At 41.5% G+C, this 13,288-nt stretch overlaps 1 protein-coding gene across 1 annotated transcript in view; it reads right to left on the reverse strand.

Annotated features, from left to right (window-relative positions):
* Positions 1 to 9: 9 nt before the first annotated feature.
* Positions 10 to 13,288, reverse strand: part of LOC129379190 (integrin alpha-V-like) — a 47,413-nt gene continuing 34,134 nt past the window's right edge. The window contains 13 exon segments of the mRNA XM_055059839.1: positions 10 to 4,494; positions 4,678 to 4,797; positions 5,170 to 5,277; positions 5,533 to 5,646; positions 5,810 to 5,935; positions 6,976 to 7,134; positions 7,635 to 7,740; positions 7,937 to 8,017; positions 9,048 to 9,127; positions 9,426 to 9,518; positions 10,552 to 10,696; positions 10,801 to 10,868; positions 11,632 to 11,769. Coding sequence (XP_054915814.1) covers positions 4,402 to 4,494; positions 4,678 to 4,797; positions 5,170 to 5,277; positions 5,533 to 5,646; positions 5,810 to 5,935; positions 6,976 to 7,134; positions 7,635 to 7,740; positions 7,937 to 8,017; positions 9,048 to 9,127; positions 9,426 to 9,518; positions 10,552 to 10,696; positions 10,801 to 10,868; positions 11,632 to 11,769 — 1,431 coding nt within the window. The 3' untranslated portion in view covers positions 10 to 4,401.

Genomic DNA, 13,288 nt, shown 5'->3' on the forward strand with positions numbered 1-13,288 from the left:
GACAAAAAAAAATGTGAACAAATCTGTTTATTTCAGCCCAAAAGTGAAATCATCTCTTTTTTTTATTGTTAATATAAACTCTAAGTGGAAGAATACATACATCAAAAAAAAAAAAAAAGTAAATATTTGCTCATAGCAGAAAGGAAAAGAGAGTGGTGTTAAATATATAAAAAGGACTGGAGTCAAATCGCCATCAGTCAGTTCAGAGTCTGATTCTGCTTTTAGATTCTCTACATTTTAATTTCCTTCTTTTTCAAATAGAAATCTTAACCGTGTTCAGATTCAGTTCATTCTACAGACCAGAGAATTGAGCCGCGACTCAAAGAGCTGCAGGTGGTTCAGACTGAGTGGGAGCAGATTTCACTCCAGCAACCACACACAACCGCAGATGTTAATCTTTCATTTATCGTGAACAAAACGAGTCGATTTAAACCAGTTTTGAAATGTGCTGCATCAAAGGCAAGTTTTTGTGCAGATTTGGCCACTCAAATCAAGATGGCTGCCATCAGGAAGCCCTCGAGATCCCCGTCAACCAATCAAATCTTTGCATTTGTGATTCTTCCACCTGCAAAAAGTAAAATTCTCTGCTGTTCGCAATCCCCTCACAGGCTTGTGTTAAAGTTATATTACAGGTTTATTGTAACAAATCATAAACAGTGGTCATTTTGGTTTACAATTCAACTGTGTGGTAAAGGCTATTGCATAATTAAAATTTTCTTTTTGGTGTCTGGACTTTAAAATGAGTTAAAATCTGGAATAAAAATAATCTTAATCTAGATGAAGCACTGATCTCCTAAATGGACAGTTTGTGATTAGTGCTACATCCATTTCAATGAATTTACATTTCACTGCTTTCTTAGGAATCCACGCCGAGTTCAGTCCAGGAACCTTCAGTGCAGTTAAACATCCAGAATTAAAAGCTTCTAAAAGCTTTTAGTTTTTTTTTTTTAGTTTTTTCTTTAATGAAGTGATTATTTTTAACTCAAAATGATCAATAAGGTGGAAAAGCCTTCAAAGTCATCATTTAAATAAACAAATACTATCATTTCCCCATTTTAGAAAGTAAAAGCTCATATTTAAAGGTTGAACTTGTAGACAAACAAACATTTTCACTTTCTTCTCATTTTACTTACTTCAAACTAAAGTTAACTTTTCAAGGCCGCCGACGTCCAGCGGAAATGTTGCAGATTCGTCTCAATTTAAGGGCACCGACAAATGCATTTTTGCAAAGAAATAGGAGCTTGTTTTGAGTCAATAATCCTTAATATTGATGAGAAAGTTCCACTTCCATTGGTGCATCATTTCACTTACAACTTGGGAAAAAATGGTCTTGTTATAAGTGAAATAATGTATCATTAGGACGAGTACTGTTCCATCAGCAATAAGGATTACTGATCAAGAACAACATGTTTTATGTCAATAAAATTATTTCAAATGCTATTTTGACTATAAACCAGACCCAAAACATTTGGTAAGATTTAGTGTTTTTGCAGTGCAATCTTTTATTTATTAATTTATTGATTTAATTTGCTTTTCAACCTGCAGTAGATGAAAGTTTGTGGGCCGGTCCTGAACTGAACCCAGCTGAAAACATCTGGACTCTGTTCAAAGAGGTGATCTGTGCCAGGAAGCCATCCGACATCGATTAACGCCAACAGTTCAGTTTTCGTTTTCTTCACCCTCGGTCAAAAAGGGTGAGACGAGTTGCAACATATGAAGAAAACTTTGAGCAAATATTAGTGACACTGTGTGGAGCAGATCTAGAGTGAATTCAAACTCGTGTCTTTAGAAATCACTGAAGTTACTTGATTTATTATTAGTCCATCCTGAAAGCAGAAAATCTACATTTAGCCTATTAAAGAAACACAACTCTAATTTTAAAGGTAAAGTTGTCCAAACTGCTCAGTGTTGATTTGTTGATTTAAATCTGTTCAAAGTTTTAAAGGTTTTCCAAAGGACTCAAACAGGAAGCCCAGGTCAGCAAACGTAGCCTCATGTGCTACGTAGCTGGCTAGGCTTGCTAAGAATTAAGAAACTAAGATGAGAGAAATATTATGGCCTGTTTAGAATGAGTGACCCTATTTACACCATGTAGAGGTCCATGACTGTGACCTGCACATGGTAAACGTGACGTACGTTCAGGTTTTCGTCTTTAACAGAAATCCAACCAGTGTGGAAAAGCAACGACGCAACTTTCATTGTTGTGAAGGCGTTTTGCGCTCTCGCCCGCTTTCTGCTGTTGCAGTGAAATCGTCAAAATATGCAAACCCAATATGGGCAAATAGCAAAAAAAAAAAAAAAAAAGTTGTTTTTGTTCCTTTTCTTTTAAATACATAAACACACATAACACAAGTCAGATCAGAGTCATTAGAAGAAGAAAAAAAAAGCAACCAGCTGATTTTTTTTTCTTTTTAAGTTTCTAGCGAAGCTGCCAGTCACCAGTTTGAAATCTGAGGACAAACTACAAGGAAATAAACAAAAAAGAAAAAAAAAAGAAAAAAGAGGCTTCAGTGCAGGAAATGGCAGGAAAGTAACAAGTGACCACGGATTAAACCCCGCCCCTTAGCTACAGTTGCTATGGCTGCTCCGGTAGCTAAAAAGCTGCAGAGGAATGTAACAGCAAGTGTGGATCATTGTTTTGTGTATTATTGACTATTTTCCCTCTCAGAGGATCAATACATTCCATCCATAAATTGAAGGTTTTTATTCTGTGCCGTTTAGCAGCTCAGCTCGACCAGATAAAAACGCACTTTTAGTTCATTTGACTCTCGGACTTCATGCGACAAGAAATTTAGACCATTATGATTTTTTTCCTTCCACAGAGAATCAATTTTTTAACAATGCTACTTCATTTTAATGAAGTTGACCCTCTCCAGGCAGGTGTTGCAGATTTGCAACAACTTAGCCAGTCTTTGCAAGTAATTTGAGCCTGAGAGGGTTAAACTAAACTACTTATCCTTAGCAGTAGCAGGACCGCTAAATACATCCAAATGCTAACAACGGTAGCATTAGCATTCCAATGTATTTAATGCAAACTCATTTGCATAGCATCAAATAACATAATTACTTAGTATTGTGTGTTGTGTATTTTTTTTTGGCTACAGACAGCAGGGGTCCCCAAAGTGGGCCCTCGAGGGCCCGGCATGCTGCATGCTTTGGTTCTCTCCCTGATTTAAGGCACCTGGATCAAATGATGGCTCGTTTGAGGCCTAAGAACAACATTGACCTGCTGAAAAGGTTGTCACTACCACCAAGGAGAGAACTAACACATGCAGGATGCCGGGCCCTCAAGGACCCTCTTTGGGGACCCCTGACATAAAGGCTGTAGATATGTGTAGTAACACATATCGGCCTCCAGGGGTCAGGATGTATTCTAAAACCGTTTTCCTTGGGTCCGGGGTTTGACCAAGTGATCGGAGGTGAAAGAAAACCGTTTCTTGATTGTGTTAAATAGAGCTGGACCCGCTACTGCAAATCACCGTTACTGTTTTGTACAAAATGCATTTAAAAACACATAAGAAAACCCTGCAGACCCCTTCCCCGAACCCCCCAAAAGCACAACTCAACATACTACAGTTTCAGTCCGTTACCAAACACCACACAAAGCAGGAGAGAAAACAGAAGAAAAAGATGCATCACTGCGACACTCTGATCATCTCAGAGCAAATAGTCCATCTTTATCCAAAACTATTCCAGAACCTAGTTTTCTCAATCTCAATGTTGCTGTTTCATTGCTGCTGTTGGTCCTAATCCAATCAGCTGACTCTGGTACTTACAGTTATGAATACTGGTCCTGCTGTTACCCGTCCTCCATCAATCACTACGCTTTTCTTCACGCATCAGCAGTTCTGGACTTCAAGGCCGACGAGACCAATCGGCTCGTCGGCCGTTTAATGTCGCGACGAAGCAGAAACAAACAAAAGACGGAAAAGGACAGAAGAAATGTGCAAATCTGTTGCGAGGCCAAACCCGACGGGACAGCTGCTGCTCCCTGTGCATGCTGGGAGCGTTTCGAACGTGTTGCTTTTAGTGTTAGAGAACCAGAGAGAGACGGAGCGCCGGGTTCACGGAAGCCGCTAAGGAAGTGCTTCAGCGTCGTGAAGCCGCACAAAGAGACGGCACGATCCTTAAACTTTTAAAAACGCGCGGTGTAAAGCGTCGAGGGTTGTTTTCTTTTTTTTTTTTTTATCTGTGACCAGTGTTTTTCCAGCTTCTGTTTTGGCACAAATGCAACATGATTTAAAAAAGAAAAAAAAAAACATAAAAAAAAAAGCTAAACAAATACAGTTAGCCGTCCCTCCCCCAAACAGTCATTACAGTGATTCTCTCTGAAGCTGGTTTACCCTGATTTCTTCTCTCCTTAACTTTCTCTCTCCCTTTGCGTCTTAAAACTCTCGGCCTCTAAGCGTCAGTGTTCCCGTTCTCCTCTGGCTGCAGCTGCTCCTTCTCGGTGCAGTCCACCTGCGGGGGGCGCACTCTCTTAAAGAAACCCAGCTGACAAAGAAGAGAAGGGGGGAAAGAAAAGAAAAGAAAGATCATTTGGAAACTTTCCTACAAAACAAGACGCATAAGGTGCGGCAAAGCAAGTTAAACTGAGTGTTAATCAATCAAACTGAGACATTTGTTCTCTAATCCTTCAGGTGACAGAAGGCCGACCTTGTGTACAAGCAGCCTCACCTTGTACATAATGAAGATGAGCAAAGCCAGCAGCAGGAGCCCTGCGAGTACCGCCAGAGCGACCACCCAGCCCGGTACCGGCTGGGCCGAGTCCGCCACCCACGTCACCGACACGCTGACCTGGAAACAAGAGCAGGGAGCAAAGCTCAGCTTCCCCTTCAGGAGTTTGCCTGGGCTTTTAGGATCTTCCACTAGATTTTAACATCTCTCTTCAAAATCTAAGGTTAGAAAGAAAGATCTAGACATTTCGTGTGCAAACCACATCAGCAGTTGCAGAAAGCATCGGGGGAGAGGGGATGAAAAAGCTTTGATTTTCAGCGATGAAATGAAACCAACATTCTAACACATTTCACACTTTTCAAAGTGCAAAATTTGTATTTGTGCTTTTTAGAGAATATATTTTGATTAGCTAATAACATTGCTTCCTGTCCATGGAAAACCCTGGCGCTGTTAAACCGTATGCTGATGACTGAGTGTTTCACTGGGACTCACGGTGGTGGAGTTCGCCGGCAGCTCGGTCCGCAGGTTCTTGTACGGCATCTCAATGACTTCAAACGACGCCGTCGATCGAACCACGTAGGAGCGATTCTGATTCTCAGTCTGAGGGAGGAAACAAGATGAAGCAGACCAGGTAACGCATCACCAAAAGCAACAGTCGACCTTTGAAAACCGAGCTCCGTAAAACCCTGTGGGGGAAAATCCCCCCAAAAACATACATGTAAGTGACTTTAACCGTCTTTGTCATCTGACTTTTGATTAAGCTTTTGACATGTCGCAAAACAGAAAAAAAGAAGGAAAACGTGAATGCAGTGTGAGTCTTAGGCAGCAGTTATAAGAGCTGCTGTGTTGCTGTACCCTGAGGAAGTTGTTGACATCCAGTCTGGAGTAGATGAACAGGATGGCGTTCTTGTTCCTCTCCAGACGGCCGACCTGACACCTCAGCTTCAGACACTCGGCTGTGTTGCAGTTCTAAACAAGCAGGCGCAGTCAAATGAAAACAGTAGGTAAAAATTCAGGAAACTCGGAATGAAAGAGAAAATAAGAAGATTGTGAGGAATAAAAATAGTCTGTGCTGTGTGTGTGTGTGCGTGTGTGTGTGTGCGTGTGTGTGTGTGCGTGTGCGTGTGTGTACCAGTATCTGCAAGTCGTTTTGCGTCTCTCTGGCCTCCAGGTCTCTCTTCCTCACACGTCTCGGGTTTCCTCCCTCCATCTCTCGGTCCCTGACGACGCTGGTGTTCTTCTGGGTCCCCAGCGGGTTCTGAACGGCACAGAAACCACATTTACTGGGAATTTAGTGGCACGACCTGTGACCCCAACTGAACGCCGAGTGAGACGAATCAAAAAGCAGTACGTCAGCAGTTGCTGTGGATACTAAACCGATGCAGGGTTTACACAGGTTTCACCAACTTAAATCTAAGACTTTTTAAGACCAGCATGATTGAAATTCAAGATCTGTATCGCGACAGAAAGGTAAAAAAAAAAAGGTATTATATTGTAGCGCTAGACTTTTTTCCACAGAAGGAAGGTGTAATCGTACAGGTTGGCAACTGAGGCGAAGGCAAACGTCGTCCAGCAAACTGCCAATAAATTTACACTTGCGCAAAAAGGCTAGCTGGCTAGCAAGGGATTATCAGTAGCTAGTTGGCCGTAGCTTCAACAGCCTCGAGTCGCAGAACGCAACTAAAATGTTGCTTTAGGCTCAAACATTCACCTGACAGAAACGTATCATAATAACAAAAAAAACTGCATAGCACACGAGATTAAATAGTCCTGCTGCGTCAAAATGTAAGACCTGAGATTGACATGTTTAAGGCCAACCTATATTTTTTAAAATGAATTTGACATTTTACTTTAATTTAGATGCATGAATTTAAGATTTTTCAGAGATGTGTGAACACCTGATGACTTTCCATCATCGTGTTTTTTACAGCGTTCTGAAGGACCAGCGTCTTCTGTGGTTCGCCAGCATTCTGCTAGATAATTGTCATGGCAGCACTCTTCATCCTCACCGTCTAGCATCAAACATCCTTCACCTACAGACACGTTTCCGAAAAAAATGCAGCTTTTTGCTGCAAATGTTGCAAATCAACGAGATTCACGGACACAGATCAACGCTGTGTAATGAATAAACGAGTTTTACTTTTCAAGCTTAATCACTGAAAACTTTTCAACAAGACTATGAAACAGAGCTTTTCACAGTTTCCTCCTTCCAAGGGAGAAAGCTGTAAAGACACTTTAATTCTCCTTATGGGTAGAAAAGAGCAGGAACAAAGAAGGAAACCGTTTCCGGCGTCTTACGGAGACGTTGAGCGGGTTGATCTCCACGTCCGTGGTGCAGTTGATGGGCCCCTCGGTCTCAAAGCTGGTGATGTAGAGCAGAGAGCCGTTCCTGAAGTGATACGGCCATTCCACCTCCAGCGACGCCTTGCTGAACGTGCTGGGCCCGTTGTTCAGCAGCTGAAAGAGCATCACTCTGTCAGCGTGAGGTCAGAGCCACTGCAGCGGCCACAGTGGACTTTTTCGTCATCATATTTAGTGATTTTTCATCAAACTGTTCAAAATCCTCCAGCAGGTTTCTGAGAGATCGATGATCAGCCAGAAAACTGCGATCCGTGCATCCCTAGATTTCATATTCAAAAATTCAAGAATTCCTGCAAAACCAACAGCGATGCAGCATAAAACGTGCACTTTGTGACCTTAAATGCACAAAGTAACATAATTAAAAGAGCAAAAGGTTCTGGACAGTCCACTGTGCTACTTTAAATGCTGACGGCAAACAGAAACAGAAGCAGCAAATACAAGAAAATGAACTAAAAAGCTCCACTCCAGCTGCCATTTTCCCACAATTAAATGTGTGTTGCTGAACATTTAAAGTAAAAAAAGAAAGAAAGAAAAAAAAGAGCTAAGGAACAGAAACGCATTTAACTTCATTTAACTATTTATTTGCGTTTTTGTACCTCGTAAACGTGAAGAATCTGCGGCCCAATGTCGTCTCCGAGCACCGGGGGGTTTTTGGGCTTCCAGTTGGCGATGGGCAGCAGAACCTGAGAGGGAGACGACGACCTGGGGGAGCAACACACACGGTTTCCACGGTTACGTCCCCACATGCAAGAGCAGACAGTGGGAACAACTCGGGGCAAGTCTGACTGCCCGGTTTGTTCCCGCTCTACTTCCGACGAAGAAACAAGAAAAAAGATCAAATTGTTTATTTGAGAAGAATAAATCAGGGTGTGGAAAGGAAGCTGAATCTGTGCGTTACCCTCTGATGGAGGCTTTAGCCAGGATGTCCAGCTGCGTGACGCTGGACACTCGGGGACTCCTGTTCTGAAACTGGTTAGAGCTGAAACACAACGACAACTTCAGTCACCTCCGCGAATTAGAAATGAGAGAAAAAAACAACAACAAAAAAAACTCACAATGGTATAAATATAGGAACAGATGGATGATATGCAGCTCTGGAAGATTCACTTTAATGTGAACAACATGTTTTTCCAGACTGGAGGTGATGAGATGAATCGCCAAAATAAAAGTGGAACTAAACAAAAGGCAGGCTGCAATTTTTTATTTCAGGCGTTTTAAAAATCAAATCAACACTTCACTAATTATACGTGTTTTTTTTTTTCTTATTTTTAAATTGGCTAATAAAACAATGATGTTTGTAATAACTTTAAAAAAAGAGGAAACATTTAAGTTTCTCCATAGTTTGGTTGGTCCTGGAACTTTTTATTTTCTCCCTTTTTATGACATTTTTTTGACTGATGCACTGAATATTAATTTATTCTGACAGAAATAAACCGAGGTTTGAACATAACTGTCTGAAAAGCAAAGTTTCATCGAATCATATCTGGGGATTTACAATGACTAACGTCTTTATATAAGCAACGTTTTCTTGTTCCCCATCTTCATGTGGCATTTTGTCAGTCTGGAAAATGCGGCACGTCGACGTTGCCTTATTGTAAAGCAACACAGCTGTGCGGCAGCTCCAGATGGAAGTTGCTTTAAGCTCACACTTTTAAAGTCGAGGAAGTGAAGCAGAGAGGCGAGGAGGAGTGAAACCAAATCCAGCTCAAACCTCTCATTAACATAGTTCAGTTCCCCCCCTCCTCCCTCCGCTTTCTCTCCCACAGAAACACAAACACTCAGGCGAGCGCCGGGGGGGCGATGCATTCTCTCACTTTCATCCTTTCTGGTATTTAGACGAGTCCTGACTAACAAAATCAGCCTCCTACCGAATTACTTGTTGGCTTCTTTAAGGAAGCAAACATCCAGATTCGTGTTCACTGTTCCCTATGTAACCAAACTATTTCCTCGCTCAGCCAGCAGGTGGAGCTGCTCTCGTTCCAGTTAAAACTGGGGATGAGGGGAGGTACCTGACAATCTGGAGGTCGAATTTGATGGAGGTGTCCTCCTCAGACAGCTGGTGTACGCTGAATCCCAACTCCGCCAGGATCTGGCCAATGAGGCAACAGAACAGGAGCCGAGGACCAATGAGAGACCGGGGAGAGAAAAAACACACACACAAAACATCTCAGGATACTTTCTAAAATATTTTAAAACAATGAGAAAGTCTCCCAAAAGTATTGCAGCTTTTTGTCACTTTACAACAACAGATTTAAATGGAATTTATTGGGACAAAATATGACAAGGTTCAAGATGACGAGTATTTTCCGAGAAGGCTATAAGTAATTTACTCTGCAATGTTTTTAAAGATGCCGAGTGTTGGCTTCGCTGCGTTGCCTCCGACTGACCGTAGTGTCTTTCTTCATGGGGTTTCCCAGGTCACACACCACCATCTTGGTCTCGTTCTCCTTCTTGTAAGCACAGGAGAGCCGAGAGAGAGTCTGTGGAAGAACAGGCAGGAAGGAACGTCACAACATCATCATCGCACACATATGACCAGTGATAATGGATCAGATCTTAGATAATAAACAAACAGAAGTTCTGTCTTTTTTTTTTTTTGGCCAGATCCAATTTCTGATTTGAATGGAGTATTTATTTATTTTTTTATGCTCGTTTTCTTTGCTAAAACAAAAATGACAGAAAGAAATCATCAGAAGGTGGCGTTTATTTAAATCATCCCGGCCTTCTGGGCGCATCAGGGCCAGGCTGGGGACGTTTTTGCTGATGTTTGAGAGCATCGTCGCAACGCTGGCGCACAAGATGCAATTTTAAGAAGAAAAAAAGTCTTAAAATTAAGAGAAAAAAAAGTTGTTTTAACGAGAAAAGCAGATGAGTTACTAGGATCTGACGCGAGCAAACGCACACGGCTGTTTGAACGATCGTCTCGAAGTCCTGCTACTGACATTTTGATGATGTGTTAAAAAATTAATTTTTTCTATTAAGTAATAGCTGTTAAAACTTACATCAAAGCAAGCCTTCACAACGTTCCTCCTGTTGGATTTTTAAAAATGTATTTCTGAATTCAAAATCCAAACAGAAAGAAACTTTAAAAACACACTCGTTGAAGAAGATTACATAATCTTCCAAACCCAAACAAAAATTCAATTACTAGTAATACCTTCCTGGTCAGTACTTCGTTGGAAATAAAAAAAAAGAGTTTGTTTAGTTCATAGGGTTGGAATGTAGATGACAGATTTAAAGACACTAACAGGGAAACACTGATCCACAGCGAGCTTTGTAGTTTTCTGACGACTTCCTCTGTCAGGTGAGTCGTTACCAGCATATTAATATTTTGGCTCCCAAGCAGAGGAAATCAAACAGAACTAAAGAGTTCTTTATCAGATCATGAGTTCTGCAGGTTCCGTCGTTAATCCATGTGCTTGAAGACAAGGATTACTTGGAGACCTCAAAGATAATCCTTTGTGTTTTATGCGTCTTTTTTGGCGTTCGCTGTGGATGGAAAACCAGGTCTACCTGACTGCGGACCACCCCGGTGAAGTCGGCCTGTTGAGGCGGGTAGACGTGCAGCTCGGCCTCGTAGGCGCCCTCGCCCTTGTTCTCAGCCGTGACCATCAGGGTGAGGGCGTTGTCGTCGCCGATGTAGATCTTCTCCCGGTCGCTGCGGCCAATCAGAGGACATGGACAGTTACAACCTCCAATAACTCTCTAACGCCGTTATCTCTCCATGATTGGTTTCATTTAAATGGACTTCGCTGCACCGACCTCTTCACCGACAGCTTGAGGTCGGGTTTGCAGATGTTGTCTTCGCCACAGTCCAGCAGAATGTGAGCCTTGCACAAAACGGAGAAGAGGAGAGAACAGAAAATCAGACCGACTGTCAGAGTGACCAGCCTGAGTGCTTCAGGACCAAGAACAGCCACTAGAGGGAGATTTACTTTTTCTATAGTGTCTTATTCACAGTCCAGACAACACTATGGGCTTCATTCAGAGTTTAGCTCTGTGCTAACATGGTGCCGATTTAACTTCTCTGTTTAAGTTATCATAGCAACAGTGGCACTTTTGACACGTGAGCCAAGATGGTGGAGTCAAAAGTCTCGCAGGTCGATCAAATTTAAAAAAAAGAAGAAGAAAAAGAAGACAAAAAAAATGTAATCTAATTTTAGGTCTTTTTTAATAGAAAAAAAAATATTTTTGAAGGAAGAGCATTTTCCTGCAAAAATACTTTATTTTCTTAGGTTTTCTGTATTAAAAGCACAATGGAGTACTGGAGGCACACAAAGAAAATAAGATGAAACCATGAGGGTAAAGTTTATAATATTATAAAAACAGCATCTAAACTGTAAATTTCTCTTTGGGATCAATAAAGTATTTTTGAACTGAATTGAATGTGAATAAAATCATAAACTTACGAGAATAAAGTTGTTGTATTATGATAATAAAGTTGTGATTTTGCAACTTAGTTTTTGGTCGAGACACATCTGAATCATTGTTGATCTGCAACAGGGGGCCACACAACAAACAAACAAACAAAAAAAAAACTCTGGACACCCCTGACACAGAGGAAAAGACCCCAACCCCAACTGCAGTGAGTACCTGCTTGGTGACGTTAGTTGGTGCCCAGATGTTGACGATGGGCAGCAGTCCGGTCTGATCTGCAGCCAGCTGGTAGTCCAGACTGTACTCCATCGCCACGGAGATGGGAGTGATCTTATCCCGAAACTCGCGGTCGTCCTGGGTGATAAGGAGAAGGGAATCAGATGTGCAGCTTCAGGTCGACTTTTTTCAGCTTCATTTTACGAAAATATTCGGTACTTTTTGTCCGTTTTTTAAACTCTTGCCTTTCCCAGCCTCTCTTTACACTTTCAGATGAGGTCACACAGGTGGATGACTAATATGTGCAGAATAATTATGAGCATTTAAACCTGCAGATGCAGGTTTCACAAAGTCAAATTGAAGACTTTTTCCTCCTTGGATTAAAACAGTTCCCTCCCCACACCTAATCCTGCATCAATCTCCTCACACTTTGCTCTCTGAATGTATCTGACGTGTTTCTTGTTCTCCTGCTTCCCAGAACATCTGGATTTATACAGACATTAAATGAAATACAGGTGGAAGTAGGTGGCCTCCACAAACACTGGGCTGCACTGGATTTTATGAACAAGAACATGAAAAGAGAGTTAAAAACAAATGGGAACTATTCATGTTTTTATTTAAAAATAAATAAATAAAAATTAGTTTTCATTCCATTCTCTGTCCCATAAAACCAAAGGGGTATGAGTAATAATTCAAGGCCCTTTTACATAGCTGAACATTGATGTAATCCGTAATGATAGCGCAATCTCTCACTCACCATGTGTGCAAATAAGGCATCACACAGGCCTTCGAAGAGTTGCAGTAACAAATCCACTTCTGAAGGAACAGAACGTAAAAGGGAAAGGGAGGCTGTGATGGCAAGAAGCCGACTGACGGTAGAAAGCTGGACCCGCCCATCATGAAGAACTGAAAGTTCTCAACTTTGCATGTGGGCCCGTCACTGTAACAAATTTTGCTGGAAAATAAATTGTTCCAGGATTGTCGCGATGAGCTGAATGTTGTTGTGAGACCATTTCCAAGGTGGGTTAAATAATTTAATCTAGTCGAAACGTTCCCCAAAAGAGTGAAAATAAAGCAAACATTGTTGCTTCACCTTCTCCTCCTTTGGACGTCTGACACCACAAAACCTGGGAATCCATATCCTCCTCTTTCCGTGGTTCACAGGGTCGCTTCGCTTCCATGTCTATTATTTAGCATCGTTTGTGTAAAAAGAAAAAAAAAGGTGCGACGCCCACATGATGAGTGTTGGAGAGGTGCGCTCTTGCACACTGTAAAAAGCGGGATGTCAGAACAACAGGAGGTTCAAACTCCGCTCATCATTTTTACCTCACAGAAAAAGTAAGTAAGATTTAGGCTTTGGCGTGCCCTTCGACCCCTACAGACTCACACTGATGTGCGCTACGTACAAAATGTTTTAGCACAAAACATCTTTTTCTTCTCTCCACAATTTTGTTAATAGTAAAGAGGACTGGATAATAAAAAAATACAATAACTTTTCTTTTTTTATCTAAAGGAAAATCACAGCTGTACAGCTTCTGCTGCAACAATCCAAACTCTGAGTCACTTGTATGTATGTATATATATTATTGTTATAAAGGCTGAGCCAAGAAAATGTATGTCCGTATCAAACAAGTAGCCCTTCGTGTTACTCTGTACC

The sequence above is a fragment of the Poeciliopsis prolifica genome, unplaced genomic scaffold, assembly GCF_027474105.1.
Source record: "Poeciliopsis prolifica strain line A6 unplaced genomic scaffold, Auburn_PproV2 SCAFFOLD056, whole genome shotgun sequence".
Taxonomy (NCBI): Eukaryota; Metazoa; Chordata; class Actinopteri; order Cyprinodontiformes; family Poeciliidae; genus Poeciliopsis; species Poeciliopsis prolifica.